This window comes from Populus nigra, chromosome 19 (assembly GCF_951802175.1).
Source record: "Populus nigra chromosome 19, ddPopNigr1.1, whole genome shotgun sequence".
NCBI classification, from domain to species: domain Eukaryota; kingdom Viridiplantae; phylum Streptophyta; class Magnoliopsida; order Malpighiales; family Salicaceae; genus Populus; species Populus nigra.
In genome coordinates this window covers 8,249,264-8,272,874 of record NC_084870.1, presented here as the reverse complement: position 1 = coordinate 8,272,874, position 23,611 = coordinate 8,249,264, and the positions used below count along the sequence as shown (strand labels likewise).

General features: G+C 33.1%; 2 protein-coding genes across 6 annotated transcripts; both read left to right on the top strand.

Annotated features, from left to right (window-relative positions):
- Positions 1-9,537: 9,537 nt before the first annotated feature.
- On the top strand, positions 9,538-11,048 carry LOC133679714 (protein FLOURY 1-like). Its single transcript, XM_062102391.1, has 2 exons — positions 9,538-10,010; positions 10,083-11,048. The coding sequence occupies exons 1-2, from the start codon at positions 9,956-9,958 to the stop codon at positions 10,790-10,792; spliced, it is 765 nt and encodes a 254-aa protein (XP_061958375.1). The 5' UTR covers positions 9,538-9,955; the 3' UTR covers positions 10,793-11,048.
- A 2,704-nt stretch (positions 11,049-13,752) lies between these two features.
- On the top strand, positions 13,753-22,044 carry LOC133680070 (methylmalonate-semialdehyde dehydrogenase [acylating], mitochondrial-like). Of its 5 annotated transcripts, none has more exons than XM_062102879.1 (20): positions 13,756-14,039; positions 14,455-15,036; positions 15,753-15,847; positions 16,024-16,095; positions 16,202-16,363; positions 16,436-16,514; positions 16,595-16,749; positions 17,032-17,095; positions 17,645-17,724; positions 18,111-18,176; positions 18,865-18,915; positions 19,024-19,175; positions 19,758-19,848; positions 20,075-20,155; positions 20,474-20,551; positions 20,644-20,679; positions 20,761-20,804; positions 20,898-20,976; positions 21,243-21,333; positions 21,450-22,044. In XM_062102879.1, exons 2-20 carry the CDS (start codon positions 14,475-14,477, stop codon positions 21,551-21,553), a joined length of 2,142 nt encoding a protein of 713 aa, XP_061958863.1. In that variant the 5' UTR covers positions 13,756-14,039; positions 14,455-14,474; the 3' UTR covers positions 21,554-22,044. The 5 variants fall into 5 exon arrangements, 4 of the variants coding, with proteins under 4 accessions (XP_061958863.1, XP_061958864.1, XP_061958865.1 ...); XM_062102880.1 differs by having other exon boundaries at positions 14,455-15,040; positions 15,757-15,847; XR_009836269.1 differs by lacking the exon at positions 21,450-22,044 and having other exon boundaries at positions 13,753-14,039; positions 20,481-20,551; positions 21,243-21,338.
- The last annotated feature ends 1,567 nt before the right edge of the window (positions 22,045-23,611 follow it).

The following is a 23,611-nucleotide window of genomic DNA, read 5'->3' as shown; positions in this document are numbered from 1 at the left end:
AAAATAAAATTATTGAAGATATCTTAAACCAAAAACACTTCACTTATAAGTACATGTTATTATTGATCCTAGCTTAACATACATTAGAAAGTCATACCATTGAAAATTAAAGATAATGTTTGATATTATAATAATGATATTTTTTAAGTGTTTTTTTTTTAAAAAAAAATACATTAAAATAATATTTTTTTATAATTTATATTTGATATTAATATATTAAAATAATTTAAAAATATAAAAATAAATGAATAAAAGAAATCAAATCCTGCAAAAATCGCGACTGTCTAATTCAAGAGGGTGTGGGGGTAAAGTTATTATTATTACTATTATTTTATTTAGTTTGATTCCTTACGTCCAAAACTAAATATAAAGACTCACACACTACTGGATCTTTGTTTGTTAGTGGGAGATGAAGGCGAAAAAGCCAATTTATACTTCAATGGTCGGCCAATAGAATGGCTGGACAGGCTTTTTTATGTTTTGATTAATCATGGATTTACATATACTTTTGAGATGTGCTGGGGGGGGGGGGGGGATTGTATGCTTGCAAGTTCATTAAAATAGAAGGCGTTCACATTTCCCTGACCACTAAAATAACAAGCACTCACATTTGAACAATTTAAAATATAAAAGGATTTAATTAATACTAACGGATTAGAGCTTGAATTAATATATAATTATAGCTTGTGACAATTAAGGTTCCCCTCCAGGAAGTGGCATTGTTAGCTTCTAGCAAAGGTCTTTGTCCAATCTCAGAAGCGATTTCTGGCCTTGTTCGATAATGAAAGTGAAATCCTTTTTTTCTGACGTGAGATACAAATTTATTTAATTGTTAAATTTGTTAGGATTCGTTAGTTTTAATATTCAAGTGGAGAATAGATTTAATTATTAGGATACTTAACTTTGGATTCTATTCTATTTTTCTATTTATATTATAGTTTTTTTTTTATTTAAATGATTTTGGTAACATTTTAATGAGATGATTTTCATGAATAAAAATTAAATATTTTGATTTATAATAAATTTTATTATTTATTTTTATACGCGGACCGACAAAAGAGGCTGAAGATGGAAACTCGTCCCTTTTCATAGTACAACAATGGTGGTTTGGAAGACCAGAATTCGAACCAGGTAAAACGAATAACCCTGAAAAAATTACAAGACCAAATTCTTCTTTCCTTCAAAACTCTCATGTTCTCTTGTTTCTTACTTGCAAACAAGCTGAAGGCTTGGCAGCATCTAACCTTTTTTAAGGTAAATAAAAATATATAGAATAAAAAAAATAACTAAGATATGTTTATTTGCATGTGCATATTTTTTTATTTTTATAAAAAAATAATTTTCTGTTTTAATTTTTAATTAGCATTAATAGCTCTTCTTTGATTTATTAATTTATGAAATTTTAATGTACTATACTAAATGCAAACATCATCTCTTTATTTTTTTAAATTTAAAATGTTTATAAGATATCTATAACACCAGTATTTTATTCCTTTTTATTATAAATTAATTTGAAATTTTATTGTTCATAGCTGTACTTAGAGCTCGTTTGGGCAACAATATAGTCAGAGTTTAATAATATTTTAAATTAAATATATTTTTATTATTTTAATATGTTGATGTGAAGAATAAATTTTAAAAAATAAAAATAAAATATTACTTTCAACATAGCCGTCTAGCAAAACAAGGATAATTTAAATAAACAAATATTTTAAAAAATTACCGACTTAAATGACTCTGCCCAACATAGCCGTCTTGCAAAACAAGGATAACTAGTTGGGCTTCCTCGTTAACATTTTTGTCCATTTATTGGGACTTAAGCCCATAACAGTCTGCAATCACATATCTTTGATCAAACAATCATTGTTGGGCCTCCGGCTCAATTTATTCCTTTGTTTCCAGCTGGAGAAGGTGCTAAGATAACTCTTAAAACTCCCAAGAGTCCTTTTGAGAAGTCTCTAACAGCGTATTTGCAATCCTTTAAATTTAATTCAATTTATAAATTTTAATAAAAATCTTATGTTTATAATTATTTTAAATGCTATGATAAAATTTAATTTCAAAAAATAATACAAAAATAAATTAGAGGTTAGCCTCTTTGATTTACAATTAAAAAAAAATAATGTTAAAATTAGCTTTTGTAAAATATCTATTTACCCATATCTTCTTTTAAGAAATTTTTTAAGAAATAAGATGATAGTGATAAGGATAATATAAAATATAAAATGAATTGAATTTTATATTTTTTAAATATATAAATTCAATGTATTATCAATTAAATTTAAATTAAATATTATTATTGAATTCAATTACAATAAAAATTACTTCCGAATAACATGTAAAAGTTTTATTTATTACATAACCTTAAAACTCATGCTATTTCAAAGGGTTGGCAAAATATCAAAAAGGAAAAAAACATGAAATGGATTATTCCAAGTCATGGCAGCCTGGTGCCCACAGTTCCTCCTATTGCATTCATTCAAATAGCAGCTTTGAAAGTCAAATGCACCTGAAGTCAACTACGTATTACATCAGTTTGAGGCTTTTAGCATTTGCGAAATAAAAATTCGTTCTTTGGTGCTATAATGGCTGAACACAAACAGGAGATTTTTGGGTAGGACTGGAATCATCCTAACTGGGAGAGATGGTTGCCTTGTCCAAGTCATACACCCACCAGCCATAATCACCAGAGCGATGAGTATAGTAGACACAATTTCTCTTGCATCCGACTTTGCTTGCGGACACAGACATACAGCAGTTAGAGCCCAAAAACAATGTTCGATCTCTGAGGCTCTCCATTTTATTCCACGTGAGTTTGTCAACATCAAGCTGGTAAACTTCTACCGAATCCACAATGTTGGAAGATGCTTTGGAGATAAGAAAAACTAGCAAGACTTCTTCACCGGATTCGACCATTAATTCTCGAAAATGCAATGATGAGTCAGAAGGGATGGCTCTTTTCTTACCCAAAGTTGTAATCCTCAAATGAGAATCAATATTTTCTATAACTGCAAGAGTTCCTTGTAAACTCAAAGCGTAGAACTTTCCCTTGAACCCAATGGCATTCGTAAATCGCATAAAATGACGTCGTTCGGACTTTTCCAGCCCCCACAGATTTGGTAGAAAACAAAAGCTGGATGACTGATTCCTGTCAAAACTAGAACAAAACATTCCATCTTCAGAGTATATTGCCATGGTGATGCAGACAAAAACGCACATAGAAATGGATTCCTGGAATCCCATGGTGGGAGACGCCACCGTGAACCGTCAACTGGATTCCACACATCATGACCTTTAGCCACTAATATACCATGGGAAGATCCCAGAAAATGTAACTTGGGATATCGATCAAAATCCCAGCACCTTTTCCAATACCAAAATCCCAACTGCTTAAATGCAATGTTGAAGATGTGAGGCTGCTTTGCAGCACCTTTGTTGTCATTTAAAAAAACTTGAAGCCATGGTGGAGTAGGATTTCTTGAACTGCACCTGTAAGATTCTGCTCTCCATGACTTCGTCACACCCTTGTAACAAATGTTGCGGAATGAAGTCGACTCACGTGCTATTAAGTGGAGAAGTTGCTGTGGAAGATCTGGCCATAAATTCTGGCTATTGGCTTCTTTGTTGGACAATGGAACTTGTTTGATCTTGCTCTCCTTGTTTTCCTTGAGTCCCATTGCTGCGGACAAATGTGTTTGACAGAGGGAGAAAGAGAATGATCTCATGAGATTCATGCTCTGAAAAAAGTCTTGATAAACATGTATTTTACGTGGCCTCCAAGCTCTCTGATGACCCTTGGTCAACAAGTTTACCCACCCAAAACCCTTCCACTTCCTTGCCCCCAATCTCTAATAAAAAAACAAAAGGCCATAAAAAAGAAAAGAAGACACTACAAACAAAAACTCCAAATTCCTGAGCAGTAAGGGGTGTCCTGAAGAAGAGCCTCTACTTCAACGAGAGTTCGCAAAGATTCGAAACAAAAACAGGACAGTAGAAATTGAGGCCATTAACATCAATTCCAACAGAATGCATTTCAATACAGGCAATATCTAACATGATTTCAAGTTTGTACAGCACTGTGATTAATTACTTGTTAGGACATTTCAGGTAAACTCGTGAATAGTAGAATAACGAGTTATAAATTTAGTAAAGAATCTACGGGTTAGATGATGTAAAACATCTGATAGATAACATTCTGGTCTGATTATTTAATGGAAATGAAATACCAGCTATTAAAATTAAATTGAATGGAAATATTATTTTCCCGTGAAGCTGATTTATGGAACCTTTTGTCAATCCACAAGACACCTTATCTCCATTTTTATGAGATTTGAATTTAATGCAAACGTATCATAATTTCCAAGTTAAATTCTTGATGTAAGATTTATTTCATTCAAGATTGTATTTAACACTGAGATAATAATGGTTTTTTTTCTCAAACTGATAGTTGCATTCACATGGGATAAAGAATAAAAAACACTTTTCATTATCTGGCTGCACTGGATGACTAAATCTGGTTCAGAATTTCATAAAACCATACGTGAAACTTGGAGAAATGCTTAGAGGATTTATCCCTGGGAATTTCAATTGATCTTTCGCTGGGATTAATGACAGGAGTAACCAATCTTAATCAATTTAACAACTTTGCAACTGCAGCATATGAGATTTATTTTTTCAGGATCGTGGATGATCCCCAGCTGGAGAAATTTCTGAAGGGCAGAATGCGATTGTGTCCAATTATACCTATGGCCATATCCACTTTTCTGAAGTAGCGAGACATGTGGGGAAGGGGAACCTGATGCATTTTTCAAATAAACATAATGGTGAGATGTCATCTCAGTGTTAAATATCCAGACCAATATATCATGCAAACATTGATCGCCAAAATTAAACCGGGGCAATAGTATTGGGTCTTGTCTCATAGAGTGTGCTCGAGGGTGGGGAACCTGAGCCCTGTCCTTAACCCATGGGCAAGGTTTATTTTCCCGAAACCATCTCCTTCGATCTGGATAAGTTAGCTCCCTTCCTCCTGGGTTGATATCTGTCTAAGATTTTCTAGCGGTTATCTGATTTTGTCAGTTGAAACTCACTTGCATGGCTTTCTAGTTTCAATTATATAAGGGGTGGATTCGTGTGATTGAATTAGAGTTTTGAAATATTTTATTTAAAAAAAAATTAATATTTTTTTAAATGGTTTTGATGTGTTGATATTAAAAATAAATTTTAAAAAATACAAAAAATATTTCAAACAAAAAATACTTTAAAAAACATTTGTTATCACTTTTCTAAATACCTAAAAAAAAAAAGTTTCGGGAATTACCCCTCCAAAACTATTTTTGATTTATAATTCTTTTTATATGCTATTTCTCTCTCTCTTTATGTATGTAGATATAAATCTATTTTTTTACATGTATTATGTTCTCAACGTGTTTAATGCAAGCCACAAGGGCCCGTAATTTTTTAGTTTAGGGGACACGTCATCAATAATTTAATGGATTTTCACAAACACGCTATATTAGAAAAAAAAATTAAAAATTGACCCATCCAAATAATTTTTTCTAAAAAAAAGCATACCAAATATGTAATAATTGCTATTCATATAGCAACACACATTGACAGAATTTACAGAATTAAAAACCAATAGAAAGAAATTCTCTAGCTGATAAAATCAGTGCATTAATTATAGAACCAATTTCGGGACACGACAACATGAAGCCAAGGAAGGGAGCCAAAATATCAGTGATAAAGGCGATAGACAGATATATATATATATATATATATATATATATATATTCCGAAGAACATACTGACCAGAAAGAACATATATGTTAGATGAGAAGCTCGATCGGTACTATGATCTACAAACATGCCACACGACATAATTAAACTCCAAATTCCCGAACAATAACAAGAAGAATATCTTGAAGAACAGCGTCTATATATTTACAATAAGTTTAGGAGAGTCAGCAATTCGATGCAAAAAATAAAAAAAAAAGGACACAAGAAATTGAGCCCACGAACATCAACTAAAACAGACTGGATTCAACCCAAGTAGTTATCACCATGAATTCATGTCATTAATCAGTGTACTGCACTGCCATTACCATGCTGTTAAGAAATTTTAGGCAAAACTATGAATAATAGAGTAAAGGATTATAAATTTGATAGCATCTGATGTAGAGCATTCTAGTCTGGTTTAATCATCCATGCTGGCTCTATATGGAATTACAAATGAAGTAGCTTAGTTTGCATCTCAGAATTATTAAAATATTTTTTATTTAAAAATATATTAAAAAAATATTTTTTTATTTTAAAAAAATATTTTTTAAAAATTAATATATTAAAAAAATCCAATTTGTGTGTGGAAAGAAAGTGGGGATAGAGAGGAGCGTGACACTCGATATCTCGATCAGAAAATTAATAACCGCACTAATGTATTGCGTGGCCTCCGAGTAAACAGAATAATTCATAGAATTTGCTAAATGGATCATCACCATGTCTCCCCTCCTGTCAAAAAATCCAAGGTTTTCCAATGTTTGGGGAGTGTTTGTGTTTTGTGGTTTCAAATCCTTTTAAAATGTTCTTTTTAATATTTAAAAGAAAAACATTAAATTAATATTTTCTGATTTTTTTTATTATTTTAATATAATATTAAAAAAATATTTTAAAAATATTTTTAATTTTAAAATGAATAACACTCATTCACATCTACAACACATCACTAAATAAAATCAAATGATGCTAATAATTTCAGCTATAAAGATTAATTTTATAGGTTAGTTTGGGTTAAGTTATTTTAAATTATTTTAAATGCTAACCCCATCATATCTATTCCATCCACCCAAATCAATTTCAATGATTAAAAAAAACAACATTATTTTATTTAAAAATTAAAACAATGTAACATTTTTTTTATGAAGCATCAATCTAGATATACAAAATTCTCCATATCATGTGTAGTTTTAAAAAACATCAATCTTGCCTTTTACTGCTAAGTAACTGGCAATAATATTGATTTTTCATATTTTTTTTTATTTTTTTCATGCTTCCCTGCTCATTTTTCTTCTCAAATCCCCATGTATAGTATATAACATATCTTAAAAACTCTTTAAAACCTGAACAGAAGAAAAAACAAAGTTAAAGAGTCCGGCTGGCCTTTTACGTGTTCTTACTTTTACTGCTCTGCTTTAAAGCAAGGTAATTAAAAGTGTTTAGTAAAGATTTTAAAAATTAATTACTTGGCTAAAATAAAAGAAATTGATTTTAAAAAAAGGATTGGCTTTTGTCACGGCAATTTTTTCAAGTGACCAGAAAAACCTTTCTTTTCTGCTGAACTCCTACCTAGCCTGATGAACAGTGAAATAAAGGACTCGTTACTAACATGGGCAACGATACTCCGAGCTCCATTGTCCAACCAATTTGAAGATGATTGCGGACACAAATTGTTAACCACCGATCATGAGGATTTTGATGCCGAGTTGAGATCGTTTCGATGGGGTGGTGAAGATCAGATTTTAGTTGAATTTGGATTGAATAGCTTTTAAAACTAGAAGAATTATTTTATTTATTTTATAAAATTAAAGAGACTATTTTATAGTTCATTTCAAAATATTATGAGAATTGTGAGATTATAAGTTCTGTTTGGTATGATTTATACAAATTGGTTAGAGTTTTATATATAATTTTAGACTTGTAATAAAAATCTGTTACAAACTTGAATAAAATTATTTATTTAATTTATTAAAAGTTAATTTTTTAACGGGATTCTAATATATACTGTCTTATTTTAAGAAAAAAATTATTTTGAATTGTCTTATGAAACTCGTTTTTAATTTAACTTGTTTTTATTATGAGTTATTTATAACAGATAACTTCAATACCATGAATTGAAGTTAAAAGTTGATCCATGTCATATGATTTCAATTGAAGGTCTCGCCCTACATAAAAAAAAGTTGCTCGGGTTGATGGGCAGGGAGTGTACGGCTTATCTATGCAATCACATGTTTGGCACTACGGAGAAAATACTTTTAAAATAATTAAAAAATATATTTATTTATTTTTATATTTTTATATTATTTTGATGTATTAAAGTTAAAAATAATTTTTAAAAAATAAAAAAATATTATTTTAATATGTTTTAAAATAAAAATCACTTTAAAAAGCAACTGCTACCATACTCTTAAACACCTTTTAAATAATAAAGACAGTCACGAGTAATAGCAATAACAGTTATTGTTAAAAATATATTAAAATAATAATTTTTTATTTTAAAAATTTATTACACAAAAAGCAAATCAAAACAATTTATTAAACTAAATTCACAATCAACCAATAACAAAGAGTGATTAAAACAAAAGGAATTTAAAAAAGGAAATAAAAAATCACTGAAGTCAACAAAACAAATTCGTGACCCAGGTCATGAAACTACGATAACCTCATAAAATACAATCCGAGATAAATTACGAAGTCTAGATCTCAATCAACCAATTTTTAATGATGAAACTGAAAAAAAAAGGACAAAAACCCTAAGTTAACTGGTCTAACTCATGACTGGATCATGAAATTATTATAATTATATTAAAAAAAATAAAAAATATATAAATCTCAATTCTCAGCCAAACTATTTATAAATGATTGGATTGAAAAAAAATATACAAAAAATAACTCGCATTGGTTTGAGTTAACCTGTCAAACTAAGATCAAAAGATTAAGATAGCCACATAAAAAGCGATTTTTTTAAAAAATAGATTCTCAATTAACTTAGCGTTTAATAAATAAATTTAAAAAATAAACAAAAAAAATTCAAGTCAACATGATTTATGAAGATATATACCCAATAAATCTAGTAATAAAAAATCAGGATCAATATATACTATCATGGCAAGATAATTAATAAAAAATTTTACAATGATGGGTCTATAAAGCTATCTTAGTCTCCTGATATAGGTTTAGGAGATTAATTCAGGTTGATTCAATTTATTTTTTAGTTGAATTTTGATTTCAATTTAATTATTTAATAATAGGTTAATTGAAAATTTAGTTTAATATTTTTTTATTTGCTTTTTACAGATTTATTAGAGTCTCATTGTCTGAGTAACATATTTGTTGAATTAACCTTAATCTGAGCCAATTTAATATTTTATTGTTTAAATATTTTTTTTAAAATATCATCTTAATTTTATTAGTTAAACTATATTTTTATTAATTATTCTAATTATTTTTTGATCAGTTAAATCAATCATGTTATATTAAATTAATTTTAATATGATTTAATTTTTTTATGAAAAACATATTAATAAAACTTGGATATAAATATTCATTCATCCGAGTAGAATGATCTAATAAGTTTCTGTTTTTAGATTATTGGACATGTTAGAAATGGTAATTTTTTTCTCGAAGCAAAACAAAGAAAAAAAAATCAAGCATGTGGAAATTTTAATAACTTCAATAATTGTTTTCTTCAAAAAGCAAATCCCTCGATTTTATCGCTTATAGTTCGGTTCCTGATATATACCCCTCCTTTCGCGCGTAGTCACACACACGGACACTCCCCTCACTTACCCCAGCACACCAATTTCTCCCTTAGCTGTCTCTGTATCAAGGCTCTCTCTAATATAGACGAAGGTCACCAACAACAAAACTTCTACTTGCCTAATGAACGTGGTAATTTTACTCCTCAAAACATTAACGCCTTAATTACAATTTGGCATATCCTCCGTCTCTTTCCTGTTTATCATACAAAAAGGATTTCCATATTTGATGGGCATTCACTGGTTAAATGGTCATGGTCATAAGTTTTGGGAGGTTTCGACATTTAATTGAAGGATATAGAACGAGAGGATTTTACTAGTATTGGACCCACATGCGGATTCTGGGTTGTGTTTGTTAGTTGATTGTCACTTGCTCTGTTCTTGAATTGTACAAGGGAATCTTGCTGGCTTTTTTGGGGCTGTTTATGATGGATTGCGTATCATACTTGAAGGTTCTGACTCAAAACGGTGGATTCAAAGGTGGGTTTTTTGTGTTTAGGTATTTCTCGTCGGTTTTCAATTTTTTGTGGCTGTTTTTTATGTTTTGTTTAGGGTTGAGGTTTTTGCAGTTTACCTGGCATGGTAAGTCTCTGGTTCAGTTTCTATGTGGTTTTAGGGGGGAATCGAGTGATCCTAAAAATGGATTTTGTTCAAAATTGGATTTTGATCAACTGTGTGATACAAAGATTCCGTCTTGCTTGGAGAATTCAAAAGCAAAAAATGAGGACAGTTCAATGATGAGAAAAGAAGTTGTGAACGATGGTGTTCTTGACGATGATGATTGTGAAAGAGATTATAGTGTTGAAGATGAGGAATATGATGTGACGGCACTGAGGAGATTGGTCAAGATTGAGAGACTGAGAGCAGAACTGGCTCATGCAGAACTTGAAAAGGAGAGAATGGCTTCTGCATCAGCTGCTAATGAGGCTATGGCAATGATTTTAAGGCTTCAGAATGAAAAGAGTTCAACGGAGATCGAAGCCAAACAGTATCGCCAATTGGCAGAACAGAAACAAGAATTTCTTCAAGAAGTGATTGAATCATTGCAATGGGACATAATCAATCTCGAGCATGAAAGGAGTGAAATGGAGGAGAATTTGAGACTGTACAGAGAAAAGCTGAGGCAGTATGTGAAGAGTGATGAAGTGGATCAATTTGAAGCGTCTGGTGCAAGGATGAACTATCTTCGTTCCGCCATGGAAGATGGTATTGAAGATGTGCCGAATCTATCTCTTGACAACATGGACTCTTCAGTTCTCTGAGTTCTTGATGGCACCTTGAATAATTGGTTAGTGCAGGTTTTCACTGACTTGTATTGAGTTGATCAGGGTGAAATAAGCCCTTTTGTAGAAATGGTACATGTACTGGAAAGCATTTACAATACACTTCTATTACATCTGTATTTTCTTATTGTCTTTGGATTCAATGTATTCGTGTAATTCTGTAAATGCATTTCATGGAAGCACTCGATCGTGTTAGACAATCTGGGGTAAATACATTTCACTGTCTTTTCATCTACTGTTGATGTCATGTTGTTTCATAATTCTAATTTAATCTGCATGGATTAATTTTCTTGATAGTGTTAGACAACCTGGGGTAAATGCATTTCACTGTCTTTTCAGCTACTGTTGATGTCATGTTGTTTCCTAATTCTAATTTAATCTGCAACGATTTATTTCTTGGTAGATGTTGATGTATTAAAATAATATATATATATTTTTAAAATTTATTTTTGATATTAATAAATTAAAATAATCTAAAAATGTAAAAAAATAATTTAAATTAATTTTTTTTTAAATGCTATTAAACCGCAGTACTAAAAGTGTCCAGAAATCCTCTGTAGTAGAATAACATGCCCTGTTCATGGATCATGTGCTTCGTGCTTTCGTCCTACGTATAAGAGATCCTTTTTCGTAACTTGTGTATCATTGGAACTACAATAAATCTTAGGCTGCTCATTTTTTGATATCATTGGTACTGCAATCAATCTCGGGCTGCTAGTTTTTTGAATGGCCATGAAAGTGAATGTTGCGTCCCCAGTTATAGCTCCAACTCTGATTTTTTTTTTTTTTTATTTGTGTGGGGGTGTCTGGCCAGCTTGCGCGCACCACGACTATTCTCCACGGTTCACTGGACATCCTGCAAGCCCAGAAGCAGGTAAAACACCGCGGGGGTGACAGGCGTGCACATAGAAGATCGAACCCGGGACGGAGACGGAATAAGTCACTCAATTGACCACAGCGGCTAGACCCTCAAGTCCAACTCTGATTCTTCCTTAATAATCAACTGTCTATACCCACTGGCATTGACCCTGGACCGCAATTCCTTACAAGTACTAGTATATATTTAACTTATAATGCTCGGAAAACTCAATTACGCATTATAATCTCAACCTGTGAAGCAATGGCTGCTTTGCAGAATGTGTGTGGATACGACTAGAATGGTGTGCAAGAGAGGTAAAAAATTGTCACGCCAACGGCACCTGGGGCAGGGAAGTGAAAGCCATTTTTTTTTGGTTCTTGATTTTCTTTCGTCTTTAAGAAGATGCACGGCTAAACTCCATTACTGCAAGATTTTTCATTTGCATCTTAGCTTGTATCCTGGTTTAGCAGATACTGAAGCTTTACATCGTTTACAGTGGTATGATGCCAGTGATTCCTGACAAAATTAGCTCTCTTTCGGTTCTTAATGCTTGTGATATTTCATTTTCTTTCAACTATATGTGACACAGTGACAGCATTTAAGGGAAGAAACAAACTGTATGGGCCAACGTTCTTCTAATGCAGAACGATGATGTCTTTGAATTTTTGAACTATCGTTGTGTTTGTAATTTGAAGTTTTTTTAAAAAAAATATATTAAAAAAATATTTTTTTATTTTTAAAAATTATTTTTAATATTAACACATTAAAATTATATAAATTTTTTTTTTCTTTTTCAACAATGGTTGCTGGTAAATTGATATGGTACAGTATTTGTATCTTGCACATTACAAGATTCACACGATCCATGCATTTTAACCGTTCATCCAACTGAAAGCCGACTATTGTGATGATTAAACACTAATTATATTCATCTTATCCTTAGAATTTAGTCCAAGTTAATGTATAAGTTAGTCAAAAAAATTTAGTAATTAATTGCAGTAACTTACACAAAAATTTAGTCAATAATCTCTTTTAGAAAGTAAAAATGAAGTAACAGTTTTTTTCTTTTATAAAGTAAAAAAAAATTGCACTTCATCATTTGTAACTATAAATATTACATGGTAATTAGTAAAATTACAACATGATTGGACAAAATTTCAGTGTAGCAAGAAAGTGTAACTAAGTAATTAACCATTCGTAATTAATTGCAGTAACTTATTACATGATGGAAAACACCTCTCTTCTTCTTTTTGATTCACAACCGCACTCTATCATTCATGGGTCATCACTAATGCAACAAGAAAATGAATAATTGGCGCTGGTGATGATGTGGGGAGATGGGTTGGCTGGCGACTGTCTTCAGTTAAAATGTGTGTGGGAAGATGATGCTGGCAAGGCTGGGTAGTGTTGATCGATGACGATGGTGGTGGAGTGGGTTGATGTGTAGTTGTGGAAGAACAATAGTTGTGACTAGAGAGGTGGTTGTGCTTGTAGGAGAGGGAAGGTTGCTTTAGTGGGTGAGAGAGGACAAATGAAGATTTTTTTGGTGGGTGAGGGAGGAAGGGGGCTGATGGTTTGAGAGAGTGAGGTGGCTCTGGCGGTGGTGGCGAGGTTACCATTGGTGGCGTTGCTGATTTTTCTATAGTGTCGTTTCCTTCTGTTTTTTTTTGTCCTCTTGTTTTGTCCCTCTTGTTCTTTCTTATAAGGGTATTTTAGGTACTAGATCGATTATAATGACAAACCCTTAAATTTCAAGATTTTTTGTGGTTGATGTTATTATCAGCAACAAGTAAACCAAAACTGTGATTCGAAATGCGATGTAGAATTAGTTTTAGCGATGTTTATACTTTATACGTTGAGTTTCAATATTCTTTTTATTTAAAATTATTTATTTAAATTATTTTAATGTCACACTCCTAAATATTATCTTAATAAAAAAATATATCAAAATAATTTATTTTTAAATTTTTAATATCAAAATATTAAAATCATAAAAAATACATAAAAAAATATATTTAATAATTAAAAAAAACAATATTACAAGGCAAATACAGACCAAAATGCACTCCAAGTAATTTTACAAATCGCCTCATCCAATATTCCTTCCAAAGTGCTGTTTGTTTGGAACAAAAAAAAATGCCCGATAAATCCGCTGCACGCTCCTCAAGTACCCCACCTCAATTTACTCAAGCCAAACACTAGACTCTGGTTTTGCCCAAAACTAGCTAATTACAGTTCCTAACTCGTCCCCTCTGCAAACGGTTCGTGATTCTTCTGCGACACTGATCTATGCAATATAAAAAATTCAAATTCCCTAGATTCGCCGGACGTCCTTCTCCTTCGATTACCGTTCGATCAATTTCTCCTGTAAGTTTCCGTCACTTTTATCTGTGCGGTTTGGTTACCGAGAAAACAAGAAAAAAATTAAAGGAGAATATATGTTGAGTTGTGCTGACACTTTGATAAACAATTGATTCTTGAAATGCTAATTAAGTTTTCAAATTTGTGATTGTTTTACTTGGCACTGTTTGTACGTGACTTTTTTCTCTACTTGCTACCTGTTTGGTTACTGTGAAAATACAGGAACTGGAACTAACAAAAATTGTGATTCTAGAGACCATGCAATGGATCCCTTTGTAAAAAAAGAAAGTGAATTCAAGTCGTCATTTTATTTTCTAGTTTTGTTGTAGGAGAAGTCAGAGGATTATCTTGGCAATTGTGGAAGATAATTCATCCAAATTTGAAGATATGTTTATGCGATAAATATTATGCTTCGTTGCAGGTCGTTTTGTTTGTATATTAATGACGGATATTCAGAGTAGTAGTGGAAGTGGATTGGATGAAGCTCAAATGCAGATGCAACCACCTCCTCCTGGAACTTTTGTAGATCGTGAAGAACTTATACAACATGTTGGGGACTTTGCTGTATCTCAAGGATATGTTGTAACCATCAAGCAGTCCAAGAGAGAAAGAGTAGTGGTACTTGGCTGTGATAGGGGAGGTGTTTACCGTAACAGGAAGAAAGCAGATGAAGAGACTTCGGCTGAACGGAAGCGCAGAAAAAGATCTGGTTCACGACTTACTAACTGTCCCTTTGAAGCTGTGGGTAAGAAGGATGATGGGTTGTGGGTGCTTACTATTAAAAACGGAACACACAACCATGAGCCACTGAAGGACATTACAGAACATCCTTCTGCTCGTCGCTTTTCTGAGAGTGAGATTGTGTTGATTAAGGAGATGACAGAAGCTGGATTAAAACCTCGCCAGATTCTGAAGCGACTGAGACAAAGCAATCCAGAGCTTTTGTCCACTCCAAAGCATGTTTACAATGTTAAAGCCAAACTTCGACAAGGAAATATGACAGGCAGGTTACTTTGCAAATATTTTATAATCAAGCACTCTTTTTCTATTTTCCTTTCCTTTTTCCCTTACTATAACCCCTTTAATTCTGCTTTGAACATATTAAATGTGTGCAATCTGTCATTGTGAAACCTTCATTTCATGATCCAATGAAGTTGGACTCTCTACATTTTCCAGGTATTTGATGAAGAATGTCAATGTTCAGATGATTAAGTTTGACCTTTATGAACTTCATGCACTGTGACTTTGGCTGCTTGAACATATTATCGTCACTCGGCTGTTTTAGGTTTGATAATTTTTTTTTGAACCTTGTCAGACTCTATTTGCTCCCCCATTGACTTGTACCAAGGCTGCTGCTACAATGAATTAAGTAACTATTAATGATTAATTATGGTTCCCACACCATGAAAACTCTTAAATTGAGACCTGAAAGTGTGGGGAGCTGCTGACTTCTTACTCTTTCATGTCTTTAACTTAATTCATCCTATTACTACAGGGATGAACCCAATCTGTGCATTAGTTCTTTGCTCAGAGCCCCCTTCTTTGGTGGTACCTGGGAGCACATTTTCATGATGTATATCTCACCACCTTAATTTATACAACATCACAGCATCTTTTGATCTTGTAGAAGAACATTGTATACAGTTATCTACTGGCAGGTGGCCTTTATTTAAGCGCCCATTTCCTTACATTGGGTGATTGATTTTTTTTTTGGTGCAGTGAGAAATTTCAAGTCATTGAGACCTGAGAAATCTGCTGGAAGGGACAAACATCTCTCAATTGCTGAGCCTTCTTGGAGGCAGCGCTACCCCATGGTAAGCCCAGACATAAGTAGAAGTAACTTAGACCTACAGAAGTCATCCCAGCTACTTGGATGAGAGGCAAAAAGAAATTTCTACCTTTTGAGTTATGCTTTTTGTTCTGCTCCTATTTGGGGGGACTTTTCACTATATTCATGCTGGATTTTAACCTACTAAGTATTGTTTGCCAGAGGGTTCCTAATTTTATTGGCGGTAGACTTGTTAATTCACAGTCATTTGCATCCATCGATGTCATAAATCCTGTGAGTTTAGTTCCATTAAAAGATCATTTTGGATTTATGTATCCAAAATTATTTAGTCAATAATTATCAAGTTATTTGTTATGATTATGCTATCCAAACATGACAGGCAACACAGCAAGTTGTTTCTCAAGTTCCTCTAACTACAAATGAGGAGTTCAGAGCTGCAGTTTTTGCAGCAAAGCGAGCTTTTCCACAGTGGAGAGACACACCTATTACCACCCGTCAACGCATCATGTTCAAGTTCCAAGAGCTTATTCGGAGAGATATTGTAAATTTTTGGATTTATAAACTTCTAGCCGGCATATCTGTCCAATTGATGTGAATTACTACTTTTTTGCAGGATAAACTAGCCATGAGCATTACTACTGAACATGGAAAGACTTTGAAGGATGCACATGGTGATGTATTACGAGGATTAGGTTAGTGTCTTGTCTGTTATCTGTGAGAAATCTCATTTGTTGACACTTTGCTCTACAAAGTCTTGGATGTTCCCTCGTAGAGGTGGTGGAACATGCTTGTGGATTGGCATCTCTGCAGATTGGGGAGTTTGTTTCCAACATATCGAGTGGAATTGATACCTATAGCATTAGAGAACCACTTGGTGTCTGTGCTGGGATATGCCCTTTTGAGTTTCCAGCAATGATCCCACTATGGGTAAGCTAGTTGAACTATCATTTGTTATTACCTGCCCTTCTGATATGGACTTCAGGTTCATTTCAAGTATCTGATGTCAGATCACTATTGTATCTGCAACTTATGTGCTTGAGAAATAAAAAATGAGATAAACTTATTTTTTCACATTTTATTATTATCTGCTTATTTAAAAGAAACCATTCCTGCTTCAAAGCTCTCCAGGAACATTGACTAGGGAAATTACATGGTTTAGATATGACCACTGATGGTTTTGCTCTTTGTTTTTAAATTTTTTGTTTGCAGATATTTCCAATTGCTGTCACATGTGGTAATACCTTTATTCTAAAGCCATCGGAGAAGGACCCAGGTGATTGCCAAATGATTCCTGGTGGTTATGTCTCCATTTTCCTGATATGGTGTATTAGATCATGGTAGCTGAAACACGCATTTTAATTTCATTTAAAGCCTTTTCACTATCTTTATTGGTGCATGAAGCACATTACAGATGTAAACTGTTGGATTGCAAATCTGCCAGGATTTAAAAAACGAGGGTGCCTAAATGTAATGGTATAGGGGTACGTTTAATAAATAAAATAAACTAATGATGTTTATAGAATGGTAGTAATATCTGGCAGTGCAAAATGTTTATTTCCTATGAAATAATGGTAAATTTGAAAAGTGTCAATAACTTTTAGGACTTGCATAAAGAAATTTTTAAAGTTTTGGGGCACCATGAGCCCATGACACCCCCAAGAAATAAGATAGTTCTGCCTTCCAAAGTGTTATGCTATTTGCAGCTCCGCTCCCAAGATTGTAGGTCAATTAGAGTTTCTGTATCTGCTTTTAATACGACTTGAAAGATTTTTTACTAGACATTTGCAGGTTACAAGCAAAATGTTGGTTGGTGTTATTTCAGGGGCTTCTGTGATGCTTGCAGAGTTAGCTATGGAGGCTGGTTTGCCTAATGGTGTCTTAAATATTGTCCATGGCACTAATGTAAGGTTTCACTTTAAATATTACAATTTTGGTTTTGCACTTTTACTTCCAGTTTAAGAATTGCATGCAGGTTATTGCTTGCATCATCACATGCCTTTGTGGACCATATGAATAGCATAAGAGGATCGAATTACATATGCTGAAACAAATACAAGACATTTGCTTTTAACTACTCAGTCTTTTTCAATTGAAGGCGTGACAAACAAGACCTTTTCTTTTATGTCTACCACACATGACTTGTTTGCAATGCGTCCTTGGTTTCATATGAACTTTTAACTAAACTGAGCTTGCTATGTGTTTACGTCACTGCCATGAGCGCTGTTATTTTGATTGCAGTGACTTTTCTTATTTTTTTAATTCTCATTTTCTAAATTTGATATGGGCAGGAAATTATTAATGGTATTTGCGATGACGATGATATTAAAGCTATTTCATTTGTCGGTCCAAATGCGGTAAGTAATTTCAACCTGTCAAGTTTTTGCAGTAAGTTGCTGAATCCACATCTTTTAGGTGTATATTATCACAGAATTTGCTATTTTCCCTCAAGTTGTGTGGATGGATTCACTGATTTTTGTTGGTTTACTTTGGTAAAAATTAATGACTTCCCGCTTAAGCTGCTTTTGGTTCTGAGCTAAAATAGTGTAGGCGAATTGCTATAGGAGTAACTGTAATGCCGCAACTGTGTGAAAGTTACAAGGATATTTGGTTTGCTATTAGATGGAAGGATAAGTTTTTAGTGGAAAGAGATAAAAACATTAGGGATGAGAAAACAGAAAGAAAGGAATACATGTGTGTTTGTGTGTAGTTGGATTCATGGTAACCTTTACACATCTTTCCACTGGGGGGGGGGGCGTGGGGGGTTAATTGTTACCCTTAATTGTTACCCTCTTTAAATGCCCATCTCTAAATTGTACCAGAGAAAGAGGATAATGGTTGCAGGGGTAATTTGAAGCCCTGCATCAACATCACCTTAATTTGTATTATTAAGTCAAGTTCAAGGTTGTGGATTTATTATTTGACGGTTTGCTCCTTGGGTGGGAGCTAGACTCAGCAGTGTAACTTACAAGAAGTACGGTTCTATTTGCCTTGTTTGAATGTATTGTTGAAGAGTATTTTAATCTTGTCATTATGTTCTCATAGGTTGGTGCTTATGTGTATGCAAGAGCATCAGCTAAAGGAAAACGTACACAGGTAACTCCAAATAATGCTTTTAGTAAGTGTGCAGTTCATTTTATGAGGCTATATGGATGACATGAATCGTTATTGGACATTAACTGGTGGCTGACCTTTTTACTTCAGTCCAATAGTGGAGCCAAAAATCATGCAGTTGTCATGCCCGATGCAAGTGTGGGTGCTACCATAAATGCTCTAGTTGCTGCTGGCTTTGGTGGTGCAGGACAAAAGTGCATGGCCCTGAACATGGCTGTCTTTGTTGGAGGCCTAGGCCCATGGTATTTTTTTTATACTTGTTTTAATTTCTTTGGATTTTTTTATCTAAAAAAAAATACCTTGGATTTTAATCTGGTAAAACTGAATCAAAGTTGTTGGAGGTAAAAGTTGTAAGCATTTGTGGAGAATTTTTTGTTTAGACCTACCATCTTATATAATTTGTCGCAGCGATTCTTTATGGAAGTCAGTGGTCCTAGACCCCCCTTAGTGGTTGGTAGTTGATCATGTCTTTGTTTACCCCCTTCCTTCAATGGAATGTCTAGGAAGTGATTTATTGGCTGCTTAAGTGCTGGTCCAGGTGCACCCCTATCGTGAAAACAATAGCAATATCCTTTAAGTTTAATAAAACCTTGTTTGAATTTTGAGGTTACATTTCTTAAAAAAGAACTTTTGCCAAAGCAAAATGTTTGAAAGGTATGGGGTGAATTATCTCAAACGAAGGCAGTGAATGAAACCATAGATATCAGATATATGTTACAATGTTCCGTTCTTTTGTAAATTTATTCCTTTATTTTTTCCCAATTATGATTCAGTAGAGAATACTGGCATTTCCTTCACTGAGTTTGCTAGACCTTTTTTGCCAGGGAAGAGAAGTTAGTAGAGCATGCCAAGGCACTTAAAGTAACCTCTGGAACAGAACCGGATGCAGAGCTTGGTCCAGTTATTAGTAAGCAGGTGCATAGTAGAGTCAGATTCCTGACCTATCAAGTTTTCCATTCTAGAGAGAGTAATTTTAAGTTACTGATATATAATAATTTTGACCATGAGAAATGCCCCATCATCTATGCGATATTTGAGAGAGTTTGCAGCTTCTGCTGTGTATATGAGAAATTCACTTTCTTCATGTATATTTCCAACTAGTGACTTTTGTTATTTATCAATATTGTTTTTTACTCAGCAGGAAAAGGAACGGATAATCACATTGATTCAAACAGGTGTTGAAAGTGGTGCAAAGCTAGTTCTTGATGGAAGAAATATTGTGGTATCTAGTTTTATGTTGTCTTCTATGATCTCAACAGTTTTCTTGATAAGCTTTTGCTCAAATTTATAGTATGTGTTCTTTTTATCAACAGTAAGATAAGATAATTTGGTTTAATTTACATCTGCACATGATTTTCACAGTTTAAATAGTTAAATTATTTATAATGAATCCTGCATAAATGTTTTGAATTTTAAATGAAAGCTGTGATGTGCTTTAAGCAATACTGAGAAGCTTGCCAGTAATTGTGTTTCTGCTCCGGAGTTTTTAAATGATCAAGCCGATCATTTTTTTATAATTCAGTTCATTTATTAATGCTAGGTTGCAGGATATGAAAATGGGAACTTCATTGGTCCTACCATCTTATCGGATGTCACAGTCAACATGGAATGTTACAAGGTAGTTTATGTGATATTTACAGAAGTGACCTTGGATGGTTTCCAGCAAGCTTGACTGCATCATAAACTAAATGAGGCTTATTGCTTGTGCAGGAGGATATTTTTGGCCCAGTTCTTCTTTGTATGCAGGTTTGCGCTACCCATCCATCCTCCTATTTGTCTCACCAGCTATTTAGTCCAGGACATTAACACGTGTTTTTCTTGTCTCAGGCTGATAGCATCGAAGAAGCCATAAACATTGTTAATGGAAATAAGTAATCTCAACTATTACTTTCTCCCAGTACATGCATAGAATTGGAATGTATTGAATACTTGTCTCATGGTCTATGCCTGATTCCTTCTTTTAGATATAGCAATGGAGCTTCTATATTTACAACATCTGGCGTCGCTGCAAGGAAATTCCAGACTGAGGTTGAGGTTGGGCAGGTAAGATAGTCCTGTGCAGCCTGTCATGGGTCTGCTTTTAATGGTAAAAGATGAAGAGACAGTGAAACCTTCATCTGAATGACTTGTGTTTCACTATCATGGCCTCGCATGTTGCTGTCCTTTTTTTAATTTTTTTGAAATAAGATTACCCCAATCTGCAAAGCTTTAGTTTCTGCAGTATTGTTGCCCATGTGTAACATTTGTTTGTGACAATTCCCTTTATTCATTAAATTTTTTATGTTTGACATGAACTGGAATTTTTGTAGGTTGGGATAAATGTTCCTATCTCGGTTCCGCTGCCATTCTCCTCGTTTATTAGCGCAAAACCATCTTTTGCTGGAGATGTCAGCTTTGACGGTAAATATGTGTGGTTTGGATGATTTCTATGTGAATTGCCTCCTGTTTGAAAAGCTTTCACATTAGGGGATCATAGTTTCTGAAGTTTTAAAGCAGAGTTTCATAAACTGCCGCAGGAAAAGCTGGAATTCAGTTTTACACCCAAGTTAAAACAGTGACTCAACAATGGAGAGATTTAGTGAGTGACGATTCGTCATCTCACCAGTTGCCAAGCTCCTAGATACCATCCTACATAGAGACTGCTCCAGAAATAGCAGGGAGAAGAGACAGAAATTGCTAAATTATTATTATTTACCTTCCTGGACTAGGGCGAGATTGTACCTTTTGTTTATAATCAATCTCGCCTTTGGGTCCTGGCACAGAGTGGTTTCATTCTCTTTGTTTGCCTGGTTGTTTCTTCCATGCGACAGCAAAAATGCTATGGTTCCTGGATAATGACGACCCAGTGTGGAGCTATAGGTGGTGATGAGGTTATTTTCAATCAAATGCTATAAAGTGATGGCCATGGTTCTCTCTCTTCTGCAGTGTTCGATTGTGTGGCCTTTTAGAACGGTGACGTTTTTTAAAGCAATTAATGCTTCCTTCCTTCCTTCGATCTGTGTCTTCATGACAAGACCATGACAGCAAACAGATAGATTTCAGATTATACCTTCCTCTTTGACAAATATGAATCTAGTTTTTTACGGAGTCCGGTGGGGACGGCCATGGGCATGATTACGGTTTCTGTCACTAGCGTACTCCATGGTTGGATGATATAAAGGGAGATGAAGCTTTTCTTTCTTGGGGTTCTATGGTTAGAGTAGTTTTGGATCACCTTTCCTCGGATTTTAAGGAGGTCAGCTCTCCTTCTTTTTTCTTAAAAAAATAAATAATTTCAAACCGAATTTTACCACAAGGGGCATTAATTCTCCCTACCAGCTCTTCAGTGTGGATTCCTGGATTAATTTGCCAACTGCTGAGTACGAAACGCAGCAGTGTTTCTAACTTTTTTTTTTTTTTTTTAATATGGGTGTTGGATTAGTTTATTCGTATTTTTATTATTTTTATTAATTTTACGAATTTTAAAATTAATAGTGATAATGAGATTTATAAAAATCGATGTAGCTGAGCTACTGTTTATTGACTTGGTAGTTGCGTGCACGTACGCTTTGTTAAGAGGCGTTTAAGGGGAGGCTTTTTCTGTCAAATCAACTTCTTCTTGAAATGATATATTATTTTGACCAAACAGAAACAAAAAACAAGATTCACTCCTCCCTTATCTCAAAAAAAATTTTTAATTTATTTTTAACACATATTTAATGACGTTATTATTTAATAATCAATATTATTATTTTTAAGAATAATTTTTAATTGTCTGTTATTTATAAATGAACTTTAATTAAAAATATTGTAGTAAAATATATTTTTTAAATGTTAATTAAGTATTTATTTGGGAGTGTGGTGCGTTTGAAATTACAGTTTACCTTAACTATGATTTATTTTAATTTTTTTTATTAATTAATATATATTATAGATTTGTATAAATTATAATAAAAACTCTTATTTATATAATTTTTCTAAACATGCTTTTAGGACGGCCTAATAAAAGTTCCCAATGAGACAAATAAAAATAGAAAGCGGGACCAACATCGCTGATGGTAGGGAGTAAAATTTGTTCCTTTCCTTCTCCTCTTCCTGCTGGTTGCTAACTTTCCCTGCGGATTAGGACAATGTATATCCGTTTAGTATGTTTGAAAAGTATTTTTGAAAAAAGTATTTTTATTTTTATTTTTAAATTAATATTATTTTTAGTTTTTTTAATTATTTTAATATTTTAATATTAAAAATAATTTTAAAAAAATAAAAAATATTATTTAAATATATTTTCAAACAAAAAAATGCTTTAAAAAATAATTAAATACTCTTAATCACCCATATATATATATATATATATATATATATATAATTTATTTCTCTTCTTGAGTACACTAGTAATGGGTATAGACAAGGCGTTGAAGAATAGCAATTAAATAAGACCTTTTTCTTCCTATATTAACAATTCTGCATTTGATAAAATCAAATTTTCATTCTAAGAATCTTTGCTCAAGTGAATTTATTTGTATGTTAACATTTTCCTTTTTTTTAAAACAAGGCAAATTAGGAAAACTTTTTCTAATATGACTGCCACGTTATAAAATAACTTTTGAATCTCCACCGTCAGATAGCACGTAACTCCAATCCATCGGCTCACATCCCAACAAATCATTGTCTTCGGATCTCAACCCGTCTGCTGGTCACA

Bases quoted from the DNA above. Each gene is read 5' to 3' on its own strand.
- LOC133680070 (XM_062102879.1), top strand. From the start codon at position 14,475: ATGACGGATATTCAGAGTAGTAGTGGAAGTGGATTGGATGAAGCTCAA. The intron at 19,176-19,757 runs GTATTTTTTTTA...CTTTTTTGCCAG, and splicing joins GTTGGAGGCCTAGGCCCATG to GGAAGAGAAGTTAGTAGAGC. The intron at 19,849-20,074 runs GTGCATAGTAGA...TTTACTCAGCAG, and splicing joins GTCCAGTTATTAGTAAGCAG to GAAAAGGAACGGATAATCAC.
- LOC133679714 (XM_062102391.1), top strand. From the start codon at position 9,956: ATGATGGATTGCGTATCATACTTGAAGGTTCTGACTCAAAACGGTGGA. The intron at 10,011-10,082 runs GTGGGTTTTTTG...TGTTTTGTTTAG, and splicing joins TCAAAACGGTGGATTCAAAG to GGTTGAGGTTTTTGCAGTTT.